Here is an 18426-nt window from a genome sequence, read left to right on the forward strand (position 1 = left end):
AACCATAAAGTTTCAGTGAAAGGAAAATTGACTAGCATTATTGGAGAATGGAATGCAGTTTTTCTTATAACATATGGTATCTAAATACCTTTTTGTAATGAGAATATTATATTGCTACATAGGTTCCCTTGACACACAGGATCTCAAATGGAAACAAATGATAACTGGTCTCTCTATAGTACAAGCTAGTAATGAGGGCTTTGTGCTTATTTGAAGGTATACTACATCTAATCAGAGTTTATCTTCTAATATTTTTAATTAATATTTATTGAGGAGTCAAATCTGCAGTTAGTCTTTAAATTCTCTTTAGAACCCAGATCTAGACAGACAACATTATTTCAAATAGTGGTCTAGAGATTTAGAAGGGTTATACTTACATTGTGAAAGGAAAACAAGATAAACTCATCAAATTACATCTAATCTCTTCTTCTATATCTTTGATGCAGAATATGGAAAGTCAATGTCCATTTACCTATCTACCTATATGATATTAATCAAGTAGCTATTACAGAATTTTGAACATATAAAGGTAGGTAAGACACAGTCATACTTTAAGGAGCATATGAATATTGAAGTAAAGCACAGAATGGGGTATTAGGAGCTTGGATAAAGGCTGCACAGGGTGTGCTGGGAACAGAGGAGGGATAGTAAATCAAACTGGGAGAGTCACTGATGACTGCCCAGAGGAAGTGGTGTTTAGTCTTGAAAGGTGTGTGGGGTAAATAACACTCCAAGTAAATTAAAAGCACAGAGACATAGGGAGCGGTATGACATGACATGATGAGTTTATGTAAAAGTAGTTCAGTATTTCATGGAGGGTAGGAGGAAACCGGTGTGGAGTCATAGGGGATGAATCTGGAAAAAAGACAAAGGCCAAATCCTCAACAGTCTTCTGTGGTAAGCCAGAATTTAACATTATCTGTAAATCTATGCTTCATCAGTGAAAGAGTGAAATAAAGTTTGCTACATATGCTTATTAAACATGACCAGTAATAATTTGTTATTACAGACATTTTACTTGTCCTATGAAGTGTCCATAATATGTCCTATGTAGCAAGTACTCTTTCTTTCTGTAAATATTTGTAGCAATGGTATTTTATTTACATAACATACAGACAGCTCTTCCATGCTATAAAACCTTATTTCCATAATATCTAATGCTTTTGGATCCTGACACTCATATTCTCTATTGTAAATACATATTTAATACCTGTCTTCCCTCACAAATTAGGAAAGAATTATAGTGCTCTTTTTATCTAGCTAGCTTCCAAAAAATGTGGTTTTATATCTGCAACAAAATAGAGTTTCTCGAATTGAATTAAATGAGTAACAAACAATGCTGACAGGGAGTATAAGAATAAATGTCCCCCAAATAACTTATTTGGGGTTTAGAATACATTCGGGATTTTCCCTACCAGATTTACCTACCTGATCTCGTTAGTGGTTTACCTGTCTATGTATTAGATAATGAGCTCTCTGCTACTATACAGAGACCTTACCTTGAGCTTCTGAGCATTCCCCATGCCAAGCCTAATTCCCCATACACAGCAGGCAGTAAAATGAATGTTGAGTTGTGCATTAAATTTAGCTTGTATTCTCTCAGGAAACAAGAATAAAATGCTAAAGTAGATAATCCAATTCAGCAGCTGTTTGTCTCAGTTTTACTTTAAATATCAGTCAAAAGTGGGAGCGTAGAGAACAGTAGGATTATATATTGTAATTAGAACAACCTTATTTTGACTTAGTTTATGATGTTAGAGAAAATACAACTATTGTTTTCATTCTTTTAATAACTCAGAAGCCCAAACATAAAGGGTTTTACTAAAATTTTCTCATATGTAATAAAATATGACTCTAAATATGAATTGTTTACCCAAGATAAAATAAAATGAAGCCTTTCTAGGTGTAGTCATAGTTATACTGAACAAGCTGCTATTCTTATCCTGGTACTACTTGGATATATTCAAATGTTGTAGGCAATAAACATGGTTTATCTTAAGTCTGTGAAGAGGTAATACATTTTTTCATAGTTATCATAATATTAAATATCATTTGCATTCCAAATATACATGTTGACTTCCATGAACCAGTTTTTTAAATCTTTTAAGTCAAATCTCCTAAGTGAAGAAATAAATCTATAACACCACTTGGAAATAAATGTAAAGGTGTTAGTTATATAGGTCTATAGTTGAGTTTGTATTGTCAGAAAACAAAAGCCAAGGAGTTTATTTGAAATAATCACTAATAGACTCTGTCTCCTCGTGCCAGTAATAAGTTCAATAATTAATAAGAAGAACTTAAATGTATAGGTAATGAACACAACTTAGGAGTCAGCCTTCTAGAATTTCCAGGTTTCAGAACAAGAAGGGGCTAAAAATCAAACCTTGGAAAGTTTTCAACCTTCAATTCAATGAGGAAACTATAGCTTCCTGAAAGTAGCATCTATATAACAAAAACTATATTATAAAAGTCTAAGAGACCATTATGGCGTAACGACCAGAACAACCAGTCACTATGATGTGCACTGACCACCTAGGGGCAGACACTCAATTCAGGAGCTTTCCCCTTGGTGGTCAGTGCACTCCCACAGGGGAAGTGCCACTCAGCCAGAAGCTGGGCTCACGGCTGGCAAGTGCAGTGGCAGTGGCGGGAGCCTCTCCCGCTTTCACTGCAGCGCTAAGGATCAGTGAGCAGGCATGCTGTAAGAAGCAAGGACTCCTGGGCTGTGAGAGGGCACAGGCCAGGCTGAGGGACTCCCCCCCACCAATGTACAAATTCCGTGCACCAGGCCTCCAGTATGAACATAAAAGGAGATCCTAAGAACAGGAAACACATAGGAGAAGTCTTCTGTTTGGTTTTTGACATTTAGAGCTGCAGAGGGAGAAAAAGCCTACTAACAATTATGTTTGAAGAGCAATGTGGCCACTGCTAACGTGCATTCTGACCTCACTTTCCTCTGTCATCTGATTTCCTGCCAGGGCTTCCTATTCACTGAACCCAACCAGAAGCCTGTTGATAAATCATAGAAGTCTATTTCTGAGGATTGGTGTGAATGAGGTTGGAGAGAGAATCTAGGGGCAAATGGAGACTATCTGGCACATCTGGTCGGAGTTCAGACAAGTAAGAGTTGCCTTTGAAAACTGATGAAAGTTTATTAGTTCATTTTGTTCATTAGATTTCACATATGTGTTGTAGAATTGTGCATCTGAAACTTGCATCATTTTTTTAAGTGTAACCCCAATCCTATATAATAAAACCCTAATATGCAAATCGACCAAACTGCGGAACAACCCATGGAACGACCTGTCATTATGATGTGCACTGACCACCAGGGTGCAGGCGCTCAATGTAGGAGCTGCCCCATGGTGGTCAGTGTGTTCACACAGGGAAAGCACTGCTTGGCCAGAAGCCAGGCTCATGGCAGGTGAGCACAACAGCAGTGGCAGAAGCCTCTCCTGCCTCCATGGCAGCGCTAAGGAACAGTGAGCAGGCGGGCGGTAAGGAGTGAGGGGTCCCAGACTGCAAAAGGGATCCCGGAACTGCGAGAGGTATATCTGACTGCTGGCTTAGGCCCGATCCCCCAGACGGACATCCCCTGAGGGGTCCTGGACTGTGAGAGGACACAGACCAGGCTGAGGGGATACCCCCCTTTCAGTGCACAAATTTTGTGCTCTGGGCCTCTATAAATTCAATATAAAGGAAGGGAAGAAAACTGAGAAAAGCAGTTCATTTGGTAAACGTGGGATAAGGTAGCTTTCTGAGACTGTTCATCATCCCTTCTCTAAGATACAGATGCTTCTTGACTTATGATGGAGTACGTCCCAATAAATCCATCATAAGTTGAAAATATTGTAAGTAAAAAATGCATTTAATGAAACTAACTTATTGAACACCATAGCTTAGTCTAGCCAACTTTAAATTTGCTCAAAATACTTATATTAACCTATAGTTGGGAATTATCTTAAGTTTCATCTGGAATAATTGCCTTTTCTCTTCTTATCACCAGAAGCAATAGATAAAATAGGCATTTTGTAGACACAAAGGGATGTGAAAACACAAAACATAATGTCAAAAAGATGCTGGCAGCACAGTGCACTATAAAGTATGGGTTGTCTACCCTTGCGATCATGTGGCTGAGTAGAGCTGCAGTCACTGACACTGCCCAGCATTACAAAAGAGTATTGGACAGCATGTAACTAGCTCAGGAAAAGATCAAAATTCAAAGTACAGTTTCTACTGAATGTGTTATTGTTTTTACACCATCATAATGTTGAAAAATCACAAGTCAAACCACCATAAATTGGGAGACCATCTGTGTTATTATAATCCTAAATCAGGAGAAAAGTTCATTCCTTTTCTATGATACACTGTAAATATTTTGATTATAGACATTTTGCCTTTATCTCTTACTTTAAAATTCTATTCTACTCCCCAACCAAGTGTCCTTTCTTCATGGTGGGTGCCTAAATATTTCTGATTCTATCTCATTCACTACGAGAAAGTTAGGAAAAGTACAAGTTAAAGGATGGCAGTTTTCAGGGGGTTCTAAATATCTAGACAAACTAGTGTTTCCAGGCAACAGGATCCTAGAAAGTATAACTGCCATCCACACCATTGGTTTCTGTTTCGTTTGGACCATGAACACTTGCTAACTTCCATATATATTCCAAGCACACAGATCTAGGTCCTAGGGATATGGACATGCATTAGACAAAGTTTCTATTATTACTTCAATAATATACATTTAGTATATCATATGAACAAATATGTAGAATGTAGCCATATGGTATGGTAGTTTTCAAAGCATTATTCAGTAAAATAATCAGAAATGTGGTTTATCTGCAATCCCGTACACAAAAACACAATATATGTGTATATAGCTGTATACATATATATTATTTCATAGGAATCAATATTTAATTTAACTTCATGTGATATACAATGAAATTTCATAATTTTTCCATTCCATTCCATAAAATGCTGATATAGACCCAATAAAATGATTTCATGACACACTAAAAGCATATACTAAAAGTCTTTTAGGTCCAATCTTCACAACATTCCTAGAGGTAGGTACTATTATTATCCCTATCTTAAAGATAAGGAAATTGAGGAGTAGAATGGTTAAGTAATTTATTTAAAGTTTTACAGTGAATAAATGGCAGAGCTAGGATTTAAAAAAAACAATGCACCAAAAACAAAAACCAAAAACCAAAAGAAAATGTTTGGTTCCAGAATTACATGGTGAAGAAGAAAAGGGGAGGTCAGATATTAAAATTACCAAGACTTGAGGTGGAACTGAAAGACCCTTAATGCTGATTACACACAAAGGATTAGGGAATAGAAATTGTTAGACCAGTGCCCAGGGTCATTCACGAATGAATGAATGTGTTTTTCCTAGGTAACCATTCCCCCAGAGAGGGAAAACAAGAGGTGGAGCAGCTTCTGGAGGGAAGGTAATCACCAAAAATCTTCGGTGAGAATGCAGGACCCTGGAGGACTTGAGAATGTGGCAGGATTGAATTTACTTATTTACTCCTTGTTTCCTTCCCTATATTGGCCAAGTCAGATAAGTGGAAATTCTTAAAGGGTTTCAATATTAAATTCTTTAATGTCACGATATTAATTTCAGTTTTACCTATAAATATGCAACATAATTTTACTTTGAAATGAACTATTTTACTCTTTTAGAGTCTTATTAAAATGGGAAGCCAGGGACTATTAAAGCAAAGTGTAAGTTCTACTATGATAATCAGGAAAAAAAATTCTTCAAGGCCCAACCACCATCAGCTTTCACATAGAGTGGCAATTTCTAACCTTTTCGTTGATGTAACTGAATCTTTTCCAATTTTAGCCTCCTCTAGCCCTTCTTCATAGAATAGGTGGACTAATTTGTTAAAAAATGTAAATATGATCGTGTCAATTTCCTATTTCAAACAGTATGGTGCCTTCCCACTGCTCTGAAGGTAAAATTCAAAATCCTTAACAAGGTCCTACATGATCTGGCCCTAACTTAAAATCTAGCCACTCCTCTTCTCTCTGCCATCCATTCACACTGCTCATTTTATAGTTCCTTCAATATGGCATTCTCTTTCCTGCTAAAGATCTTTGAATATTCAGTCCTCACTACTATAAATGCTTTCTATCTCGCTCCATCATTGCTCCCTCTTTACCTAACAGTCATTAATACTTCAGGTCCTGATTTGAATTCACATACTCAGGTAGTTGTTCCAGATGTTCTAGACTAAATTAGACTATATTGCTCTTAGTATACACTGTACTCATATTACTTTTAAGACATACTGTACTCATTCTTAACCATAACCACAATAATTAATTGTAAGATTATCTGATTCCTATCTATTTTCTGCTTACATCATAAGCCCTATGAAGGCATGGACAATATGTCCTAATCCCATTCGAACCTCTAGACCTGCGAGACTGCCTGAAAACTACTTAGTATGATACATGTTTTCTCAAGCCTTGGAACTAAATGTTTAGAAAACCAGAGAGTACTTTTACCTCCTGAAACACCTTCATCTTGCAAGACTGATATCTCTTGGGCAAAGGTTATATTTAATAGTATTCAGTGAGGCAAAATACAACATCCTGTTTTAGTTATATTTGTGTTACCAAAAATAGTGAAAAGGTGACAGACCATCATCAATAGTTTAAAATGGTCTAGTTAGTTTTTCCAAGTTGTCTTTTTCATGCTTATTTATATTTATAAAAATTCTTTCACTTTGACGGTGCATAGCGGAACTGACCTCCTATGGTTAGTAAGATTAATAACAGCTGTGTCTCGTACCTTATTCTGGCAGTCTAAATTTTACAAAGATAGGACTGTTTAAGACAGCGTATTCCTTTACATGACTTTTACACTGGCCCTGGAGACAAAATGCCTGGGTTTGACTCCTGGCTCTGCTAGAGAATGTGACTAAATTGCTTCTACTAAATTTGCTTGTGTTAGGAAGAACACAAGCAACAAGCCTGAAGCGATGAGGTCTAGACTTGCCTTTGGTCTGAGTGTCTACATGAATGTAACCACATTTTTTAAAATGGTGGTTTAAAAGGAAGAGAAGGTAAATGGTAACCTTCAAATGCTAGAGTACAGACTACACAACTTAGAATAGATAATATGGTTAATTTTAAATAGATATACCACGTGGGTAAATATACTTCTAATGCTCCAATGTAATGACCATGGAACAAACTTTAATAGAAAAGATGAAGGTTAATTGTTGATTTTTTTTTAAACAAACAAACCTAAGGAAATTCAAATAGTTTTAATAACTAAAAATGTTCCTCAAGGACATGGCAGCATACTGGAAAAATATCTCTTTTACCAAAGGTAAGATTCAAGACTGTAAAGTCAGTTTAAAAGTTACAAATGTCCCATTCCACTCATTGCCTCAGAGAGATGATAGAGCCCCTCAAGGAATCATTTAGACTGCATAGACAGGACGACTCTGAGGCTTCTGGGGCCACTTTACCCAACCATCTCCTCATATCCGGTCACCAATACCTTTATTACTACATTCATTTAGAAATTCTAATGTATATAATACAATAATACCAAGGAAAGAAATGGATAGGTGCTATCAAAATGTGCCCCGGATATGGACAATCTCTCAGGAATAGCAATTTTCAACCTTTTCCATTTCATGGCACACATTACTAAAATTCTGTGGCACACCAAAAAAAGAAAATGTATTTTTTGCTGATCTGACAAAAGAAAAAGTATAATTTTGATTCATTCACCCCAGAGAGCTATTATTGTGTTGGTTGTTGTCATTTTTTAAAATTAGACAATCTAAGGGAAAAGAGGTTAGTGCCCCTGACTAAGTAGTCAGGTATTGCATGTTTTAAAATTTATTGTAGCACACTGGTTGGAAATCACTGCTCTAGAATCTCTATAGAATTGGAAGGCTGGAAGAGCCACAGAAGTAATACATAAAAGTAGTAGCTTTTATGAACTGCATTCTTCAGTAAAAAGAAAAAGAAAAATAGAACCTTTCTCCTATTGGAAGATTCTAAAAAGGAACTTCCAAGTCTCAAGACTTTTTGCAATAAGAGATTGTGTATCTCAAGCAACTTTCTAGCTTAAAATCTGAAGTTTCAGACCCACATGACTGAACAAAGAGCAGGTAAATGGAAAATCTATCCAAATAGTAAAAACTTACACATAAATACACAACCAAGATGGGGCTTATGAAAAGATCTTGAAGGAGAAACAAAAAAAGGAGAACTTTGACCTCAAGATACAGAATAAAACCATAATTTTGAAAAAGATTTATTACTAAAAAAAGAAGAGTTTAGAATACATATAGTTTGGATTCCATAAATTTCAAGAAAACTGACTATGAGATAAAACATAAAAATTAAATGATGAAACAAAAAGAAATAAAAAGATACTGGCAGAAAAGAACAGGTCAATTAATCAAATGAGATTGCTAGAAAAGATAACTCAATAGCAGAAATAAAACTTAAACAAGACTGTAAACTTAATAAATAAAATTTAAGCAAAACTGCAAAAACCAAATATGTAATACACAGAATAACCTGGAAGAGATTTTCTGGAATCCTGAGGCAAAGTAAAAAACAGCAGAAAGCACTAAGAGAGGAAATAAAGGACATGCGGCACAGGTAATACCAACTTCAACCAACAAGTAAATCTCATAATAGGTTAGAAATCAGAAAAAGAGTGGGGGTAACTAACACAAAAACTCCTTTGTAGAGAAAAGACCTGATCCATTATTCACAGAGAACATGAAAATTTAATGAAAAGAGACCGACTAGTAATATTTCTTACTGAAATTTGTGAATATCAAAAAATGTTAAAAAAAAAAGCCGCCTGGTGGGGAAACAGATTACCCAGGAAAAGAAAAATAAACAGGGCTGCCCTCAGGCTTCTCCACAAAACTATATGTCCGAAGAAAAAGAGTAATAGCTATAAAATTCTCAAAATGCTATGCTAAATCAAGTTGTTGCTCAGGTCAGAAAGCATAAGGAACAAAGTTTCAGGCAGATAAAGGCAAATATATTTCCCTTTTGTATATGTACAGAAAAACTACTTAAAGTTGTAATCAATTGACATAAAAACTCAAAATGGGACTTATATTATTATAAAAAGGCTAGTGGGGTACACTGAAATGATTTATATGGATTTAAAGGTAAGCAATTATTTTAGGTACTAGAGGCCCGGTGCACAAAAATTTGTGCACTCGGGGGGAGGAGGGAGGTCCCTCAGCCCGGCCTGTGCCCTCTTGCAGTCTGGGACCCCTTGGGAGATAACGACCTGCTGGCTTAGCCCTGCTCCTGGGTGGCAGAGGGCAGGCCCAATCCCAAGGTGCAGCCCCTGGTCGGGCTCAGAGCAGGGCCAATTGGGGAGTTGGGGCGCCGCCCTGTCATGCACAGAGCAGGGCGGATCTGGAGGTTGCGATGCCACCCTCAGTCAAGCTCAGGGTAGGGCCGATTGGGGGGTGGGGCACCGCCCCCTGTCACACTATAGGCAGGGTCGATGGGGAGGTTGCAGCACCACCCCCTGTCATGCACAGAGCAGGGCCTGTGGGGGGGGGGGTGGGGTGCCACACCCTGTCACACACAGAGCAGGGTCGATCAGGGGGTTGGGGAGCCGCCCCCTGTCACGCACAGAGCAGGACGGATAGGGAGGTTGTGGCCCCGCCCCATCACACACAGAGCCACAGGGCGATCAGGAGGTTTGGGTGCTGCCCCTTGTAACGCTGATCCCAGTGCCGGGAGGTCTCTCGGCTCCGCGCATCCCGGTGCTGGGATGCCTCGCGGCTCTGCTGATCCCGGTGCTGTGAGGCATATTACCCTTTTACTATATAGGATAGAGGCCTGGTGCATGGGTGGGGCTGGCTGGTCGTTTCTATAATCGAAACTCTGTTATAACTCCAGCTCTGAGATCCCGGCTTGCTGAAAGCAGGTTTCTGGGGTTTTGTTTAGCTTCTATATTTGTTACAATGTTTCGAACTGCAAGCTCAGAGGCCAGCAAGGCAGGCAGGGAATGTTGGAGTCCTCCGTCACTGAAGCAAGCAAGCCCCATGTTAGCTTGAAGCTGCCTGGCTGCCGGGCACCATCTTGGCTGGCAGTTAATTTGCATATCGCCCTGATTAGCCAATGGGAAGGGTAGCGGTTGTACGCTAATTACCATGTTTCTCTTTTATTAGATAGGATGACTGCTAACCAATGCAACTGCTAATTAAAAATTATCACAGTTGTAGATATTAATTTTATAATTTAAAATAATATTTTAAAAGCCAAGAAGTAGGGTGAAAAAAAGATAAATAAAAATTAGTGTTAATTTCTTACCTTACATGGGGATGGTAAATGAAAAAAAATTATCTTATTCTGCATATTTAACAATAAAAACAATTTAAATACATTTAATCTTAAAAAATGCTAACATAAACTAGTAGTAAATTAAAAAATAAAAGGTATATCATTAAAAGTGTTATAGAAAAGGCAAAACCAAATATTTATACATGTGTAATAGATAAAAATTTTTAAAGCCAAAGAAAATTTTATGAAATACTAAAATAGAAAATATGAAACAAGGTGACATAGAAAGAACAAGCATATCCAGATTTAATTACTCTTTTACAGAAAACATACTCAGATTTGTTTACACAAAGTACATCTGGTATTTGTTTATAGGAAGTACATCTAAAATAATATAGCACAGGAAGACTTAAAAGAGAATAACATGAACATAGGTAAGACTGGTAGAATTAGAATTCTAATAAATTTATAATTACATAAAGGAAATACTCTATTATCAACACAATTATTCTTTTACATAATTTAATGAAATATGAATGTGTTCATGATGTATACATTGAATTAATTTTTGGGAAAAATATATATACATGAGTGCATATACATATATAACTAAAATGATTAGAAGAAAATATATACCAAACTGTTAATATTGGTGGTGTGATAATCAAATATTTTCATCTTTTCTCAGTATCTTCTGTATTTTATTATTTTAATTAAAAATATTAATAAGTAATACACAACACTGTAATAAATGAAAATATATATATGCTTCTGGATTGGGATCCAGAATGAAGACGTCAGTTCTTTCTAAATTAATTATATGTTTAATACCATTAATCAAAATGGTTTCTTAAAGGTAGCCAAGATATTCTAACATTTTAGAAATATAAAAAGATAAAATAGCCAAGAAAGTTCAAACAAGAGTATCTATCTATATAAAAGCCTATGCGACCATCAAAACCAAAAGACCGACCAAACAGGCTGCGTGAGGCGACCTGCCGGGAGGGGCTGAGGGTTAGTGAGGGGCGACCAAATGACTAAGCAACAGGCTGCATGGGGCAACCAGGCGGGCAGGGGGGTTAGTGAGGGGTGACCAAACAACTGAGCAGCAGGCTGCGTTGGGCAACCAGGCAGATACATTAATGACCAGCAGGGGAGGGCAGTTGGGGGTGAAAAGGCCAGCAGGGGAGGGCAGTTAGGGGTGACCAGGCCGGCAGGGAAAAGGTGATCAGGCCGGCAGGGGGACAGTTAGGGGCAACCAGGTCAGCAGTGGGGCAGTGAGGGGAGATCAGGGAGGCAGGCAGGCAGGTGAGCAGTTAGGAGCTAGTGGTCCAGGATTGTGAGAGGGATGTCCGACTGCTGGTTTAGGATAGGGCCTAAACCGTCCCCTGAGGGGTCCTGGATTGGAGAGGGTGCAGGATGGACTTAGGGGACCCTCCCTCCCATGCATGAATTTCATGTGCCGGGCCTCTAGTCTATATATATAAAAGCCTAAGCAACCGTTACAACCAGACAACTGTCTGGTAGCTATGATGTGCACTGACCACCAGGGGGCAGACGCTCAATGCAAGAGCTGTGCTCTGGTGGTCAGTGTGCTCCATGGCAAATCTCCCATGGCCAGCCACCATCCCACAGTCCCTCCCCTCGGACAGCCGACTTACCCTGATTGGCTCCAATTGCCGGCCAGGCCGAGGGACTCCACCTGTGCACGAATTCATTTACTGGGCCTCTAGTACTAGTATACAGTATAATGAAATATTGACAATTAAATAAATAAAATCATTACTACTGATGAAGTTGGTGAAATCAGTTCAATATTTTTCTAGATATTACAAATTTACCCCAATGAACACATCTACTTCATAAACTACTGAAAATAGCTTATTACATTTTTATAATCTGCTTAAAATTATAGTCAAATGATGGAATCAATTATGACTTTTTTTCTTCATACGTAGCTATATTTTCTAAATTCTCTAAGCATATAATATTTCTCAATTTATGGGAAACGTTGTTTTTAAAAAATTGTCATCTAACATCCATTTTCCACAGTGGTAAAACTCAGCCAACACCCCACTGCTCCAATTTAAACGTGTTTCCTCTTGTACAATCTTCAGAGGCAATGGGGAAGAGTTTCCATTTTTAAACAACAGGTGATCTGACATGTCATCTTTTCTGAAAGAGCTAAAATGGGTTAGCCTAAAATTCAGCCTTCCTATGAATTGCTTAGTTTTCTGTGAAAATGTTAGTTTCTATTTTTGACTTAAATTTTGACAAAGAACATAAGATTTTTCAGTAGAAGAATAAGTTCCTCTTTGACAACAGCAAAATAAATAAATGAAATAAAAAATTACTGTATTTCCTCAAAAGATGTTCACATTGAAATGACAAAATATTTCCTTTATTGTGCACTTTACTATAGGTTGTAATTAGATATGGATTTTTAAGAAGATAATCTATCCAATCTGCCCATCCTTCCAACCAACCAACCAAACAACCATCTATATCCATCCATTATCCCTAGAAATTAATCCTGGCCTAAATTTATGTTTTCCTTTCTCATGCATATTTTTATACCGTAACTACATATGTAGGTATTCATAAATAATATATAGCATTGCTTGGAATTTTCTACTTTACACACATATCAAATATGTGGTTATACCCTATCTAGGTTTGTTTTTTTAACCATTGTTTTCTCCTCCACACTCCCCGTACCACAAATTCCTTCTTTCTCAACTTCTCCATGATTATATATACAAGCAATGAATATACAAAGTCTGTAATAAGTCTAAGGATTTTTTCCTTAGATATTGATTCTTTTATTTATATGGAATAGATTCTAAGCAGGTTATGTATTTTATTTTAATTTTAAAAGATGTCTATGAAAAATGGATGCGTATCCTTTTCTGCATATCCTCACTTTCAAAATTATGTCCTTCCAGTCTGAGAAGTGAATTTATATATACCATTATTTTTTATTTCATTTCCCTCATTGCTACTGATGTGGAGAATCCTTTTATACCATATCTTCTGCGAATGGCCCTTCTATATCTTTTGTCCATTTTTCAAATTGAATTTTGTTGTCTTATCAATTCTGAAAGAATTCTTATATAATAATATTGATGGGGTTCAGGACACAATACATCAAAATATGGCACCTTGGCATACTGAATATATTAAGCTGAAGAAATTTGAGAAACATCACATACAGGAAGAATTTTATACCTTTCCCTGAAATAGGTCAACTACCATGTGAGAGATGCCTTCCCTGTACCCAGAGGAAAGAAGTCTCCTTATCTCTGAAGGTGAAGGGATGGAAAGAAATCTGAATTAATGTGGCTTGCTATATTTCCCTCAGTGTACTATACACTTAGCACATGCCTTTTGTCCTGCATATTTTTCCATAATTTTCCACCCTTCATCAAACCTAATACTATAAATGCTGAAGTTTAAACATGTCTTGCAGTCTTCATTTACTTATGAAGGCTCTCCTATCATGTGAAACTTACTACACAACTTAAAATGCTATTCTCATCTTAATCTGTCTTTTGTTGCAGAGTACAGGAAAACTATATTTTTCCTCCCCTACATTATCGATCCCCTAAATCTAGCATGTCAAACTCAAAGGCTAACACGGGCCAAAATATTTCCTATTGCGCACACCAACCGTGTCAGTACAAGACTAATAATGTGGCAATCGGCTGCTAAAATATTCACTGTTAGTATTAGTGGAGAGAAATGGTGCGCCTGCACGTAAGGCACGTAAAGGAAATGAATGCAACACGATTATAATAGTCATTAGCGAAAGTTGTAGCTCGTTCTTCATAATTATGTATAACAGGATACTGTAAAAGTTAAGTTACGAAATTTTTATTAAAAACGTTTCTTACATACCGTTGTATTGGCTAGACCACAAAAATATTCGCATGTGGCCCATGGGCCACAAGTTTGACATGCTTGCCCTAAATGACAAATATTTCTTTTCCAAACGAACTAATATTTTGCAATATTACTTTTGCCATATATTTTTTAAAATGTTACATAGTTAGATATTTTATTTACTTTTACATATTTATAATTTCTAATGTTGATTTAAAGTTTCTTACTCTCAGATTGTGTATGCAATATCATCAATTTTCTTTGGGGCTTTTATTTTCATTTTTTCATATATTTTGACTCTTTGAAAATTATCATTTGACTTTTTTCATTTATAACTGACTTTTTAAAAGATATTTTATTGATTTCAGAGAGGAAGGGAGAGGGAGAGATAAAAACATTAATGATGAGAGAATCATTGATTGGCTGCCTCCTGCACAACCCCTACTGGGGATCAAGCCCGCAAAGCAACCTGGGCATGTGCCCTTGACCGGAATCAAATCTGAGACCCTTCAGTCCACAGGCTGATGCTCTACCCACTGAGCAAAACCAGCATGGGCTACAACTGACTTTTAATATTATCTTATATTATTTCAGGTGTACACCAAGTGGTTAGAAAATTATATAATTTACAAAGTGATCCGGCCAGTAATTCAAGTACCCATCTGACACAACACATAGTTATTACAATATTTGACTATATTCCCTATGCTGTACTTTACATCAGTAACTTACTTGGATCAACTGGACTAGGAATCATTGCCATTAGAAACAATAAAATATAAGAAAATTCTATTTATCTATGATAGTGAAATACAATGGAGAGCTACACTCATTCTACAAATGGACTCCTAAGATATTTCACAAACATGAATGCCCTACTATAAGTCTTAAAGAAGGTGCATCTAAGTTACATTGAAGAATGACAGTGAAAGATTAAAAAAAAAAAAGTACCATGCCATTAAGTCACTTCCTAATCTGTTTCTTAGAAGAAAATAACCTGGGATTAAAATAATCAGATGTGATCTTGCAGACAAAAAATGTATATATTTTACATATTAATTGGGAGAATAAATCACACTAATAGATTTGCAAAGTGTTTGAGACCTGAAAGCGGTTGAAAAAGATTATTCTAAAATAGTAATCCAATTTTTATCCTTAGTCTGTGATTAAGCTTTTCCATGCTCATACTTACCAGTATGCTTTCACCAGAGAACTTCTCATAGTAAAGAGCTACAACTACTAAAAACTCTAGTTTACATCAAATCAAAACTTACCTTTGATATCCTCATGAATTTTTTCTTCCTTCCTCCTTTCCTTTCCTTTTCCCTTCCCTTCCCTTCCCTTCCCTTCCCTTCCCTTCCCTTCCCTTCCCTTCCCTTCCTTTCCCTTCCCCCCTTTCTTCCTTTCTTGTGTGGGTAAGTATAGGAGACTGTGATAAGACAACAGTATCCAGGAAGAGGACCTTCCTTCCTTCCTTCCTTCCTTCCTTCCTTCCTTCCTTTTTATTAATCTTTATTGTTGAAAATATTACATATTTCCCTTTTTTCCCTCCATTGACCTCTTCCTGCCACCATACCCCCCCACCCCCAGGCCTTCACCATCCTATTGTCTGTGGACATGTGTTATGCATATATGTATATAAGTTCATTGATTGATCTCTTCCCAACCACCCTCCCGTGCCTTCCCTCTGAGGTTTCATAGTCTGTTTGATGATTCCATGTCTCTTTACTACAATCTCTAGAGCCTGAGACAATAGAACAAGTCCCCCTTCCTGGTAATAGCCCTTTAGATAATATTTGGAGATAGTCATCTTAACTCCAAGATAGTTTTGTTTTTCAGGCTGGTGGCCTTTAAACAACATAGCATATGTACATAACACTAATTCTAAATTTTTTTCTAAAGGAAAATGGTTTCATCAACAATATTTTATATTTTTAAAAATTTCTATAGTGAAAACTCACTAATTCTAACAGAGTTAACAGAAAACTCTAAATTTTCCTGTGAATTTCAAATTGCATTCAGAGAAAACAACTGCACTATATTGATGTAAGTAACCTCATGAGTTTTGCAGAATTCTCACATACTTATTTATGCCACTAAATTCTTAGAAATTGTAACTCATAAAATTATTTTTTAAACTATGGGTTGTCAAAATATTATTCATGGTTAGATTTCAGCATATAATCAAATTTTAGCCAAAAGTCATTATAGTGTTTATTCTTATTAATTCAGAAATAATAAATGCATAATATCATTATTTTAAGTGGTACTAGAAACATAATTTACTTTAATTCTTTGGGGCAATAAAGGACAGGAAATACTGAAGGGGTGGAAAACCTTTTTTCTGCCAAGGACCATTTGGATATTTATAACATCCTTCCCAGGCCACATAACATTATCAACTTAAAAATTAGCCTTCTATATTTGGTCAACTATTTAATTAACTTGCCCCTAATGCCTTGGCAGGGCCAGAATAAATGATAAGGCTTGTGGGCCTGATATTCGCCATCCTGGACTTAGTGGAATGAAGTATAACATCATACAAGGGAGAAGAAATTCCAAGGTGGTAAACTAAGCTCTGTAAACCTTAGCTCTCGAATTAAATAATTATACAAGAGTAATACTTACGGATATAATTCTGAAAGTTGTTCAGCTATTGCATAAGCTGTCGGGTCTCTGTCTAAAGCATACAGAGTAATATCTGGCTCTTTCTGCAGAATGGCTCTTGTGTGTCCTCCTGAACCAAATGTCATATCTAGAAAAATCTAACCAACACAGAAAAAGAAAATTTACCACTTAGCTTGAATAAAACTTATTCTTGTTAGCTATCTTAATTTCTAGCAACATATGATTTTCAGAGCTGATAGCAAATACAAAAACAATTATAATTTTTGCCTCGAGTTCAACTTGCTATACAAGAGACCTGGATCAAATGTGAGTGATCAGTCCAAAAATCTGGTCAGAGGATCAGTAAAATGATAATCTCTGGCACAAGCCAGCCAATTCATGACAAATTTACATTTCAGTCCATAAGGTCAAACTGGCCAGTGCTATGTGCTGCCAGCTTAATGCTTTTCAACACCTGGCTGGTAATGATATTTCCAACACTTTCTCATCATTTGGAGATTTCCTACAATTAGTGTGTTTCACTTTTTCTTAATTTCCCTAAATGTCTTATAAAAACATAAAGATATTCAAGAATACAGTAAGAATATGGTTATAGGACAAATATTTAAAAATCTAACCTGTAAAATTGACAAATTAACAAAAATTACTTGGAAAAAGCCCAAAGCTTAAGTCAAAATGCTTGGGGTAAATTCTAGCTTTGCCACTAAGCAGCTGTATATCTTTGGGTAAGTTACTTAAAATTCCAGTGCCTTTAGATTTCTCCAGGATTTAAGAAGAAAAAGGTCTAGACAAAAGATATCAGCAATATCTATCTAATTTGTAAGGTGACACATAATTTCTCTTCTAAGACAAGATTCTTTTGAGACTGAAAGACATGTCAGTAATAATTTTCCCAGGACAACAGGACATAATGTATGGAGTGCAGATCTTTAAATGCTAGGATCATTCTTGTTACAAAATAAAGTTAATTGAATCTAAATCTACTCCTTGGCTATTTTACTTGGACAGACCATAAAGAAAATGGGTCGGCCTGGCCAGCGCGGCTCAGTGGTTAAGCATTGACCCAAGAACCACGAGGTCATGGTTTGATTCCTGGTCAGGGTACTTGCCCAGGTTGCAGGCTTGATCCCCAGTGCAGGGCATGCAGGAGGTAGCTGATCAATGATTCTCTCTAATCACTGATGTGATTCTCTCTCCCTTTCTCTCTGAAATCAATAAAAATATATTGTAAAACAAAAAGTAAAGAAAATGGGTCAGAGTTAAGCAAAAACCAAACTGACCATAAGAAACATATGAATGAACAAGTTAGTTGGTTATAGCTGATTTTGAAGACACCCTCAGCACATCCCCTCAAAGTTATGCTCTCAGATTAACGTGCCTTTTCAATAAGCTTCACTGATACTGTAAAAATATAAACAATCCTATCTAGAATCCCAGCAACAACACAGAGCGGGTAACTATTAAGGAACCAGCTCTGGATAGTTGACCTTTCCAAATCAGTTTTAGGTGCGATAGAGAAGCCATATAGCCTCAGAGGCCAACCCCAGAACACTGCCACCCAGAGGCTGAGCCACAAACTGACTCTTTGCTAAACACAAAATAAGGCAGTCT

General features: G+C 36.8%; 1 protein-coding gene across 1 annotated transcript in view; it reads right to left on the reverse strand.

The window, feature by feature from the left end:
• Positions 1-18426, reverse strand: part of METTL15 (methyltransferase like 15) — a 174906-nt gene that overhangs the window by 74935 nt on the left and 81545 nt on the right. Inside the window, exon 4 of the mRNA XM_006753944.2 lies at positions 16816-16952. Within this exon, the coding sequence (XP_006754007.1) occupies positions 16816-16952 (137 nt within the window). The remainder of the gene's footprint in view (positions 1-16815; positions 16953-18426) is intronic.

Source organism: Myotis davidii, unplaced genomic scaffold (assembly GCF_000327345.1).
Source record: "Myotis davidii unplaced genomic scaffold, ASM32734v1 scaffold330, whole genome shotgun sequence".
Lineage (NCBI taxonomy): Eukaryota > Metazoa > Chordata > Mammalia > Chiroptera > Vespertilionidae > Myotis > Myotis davidii.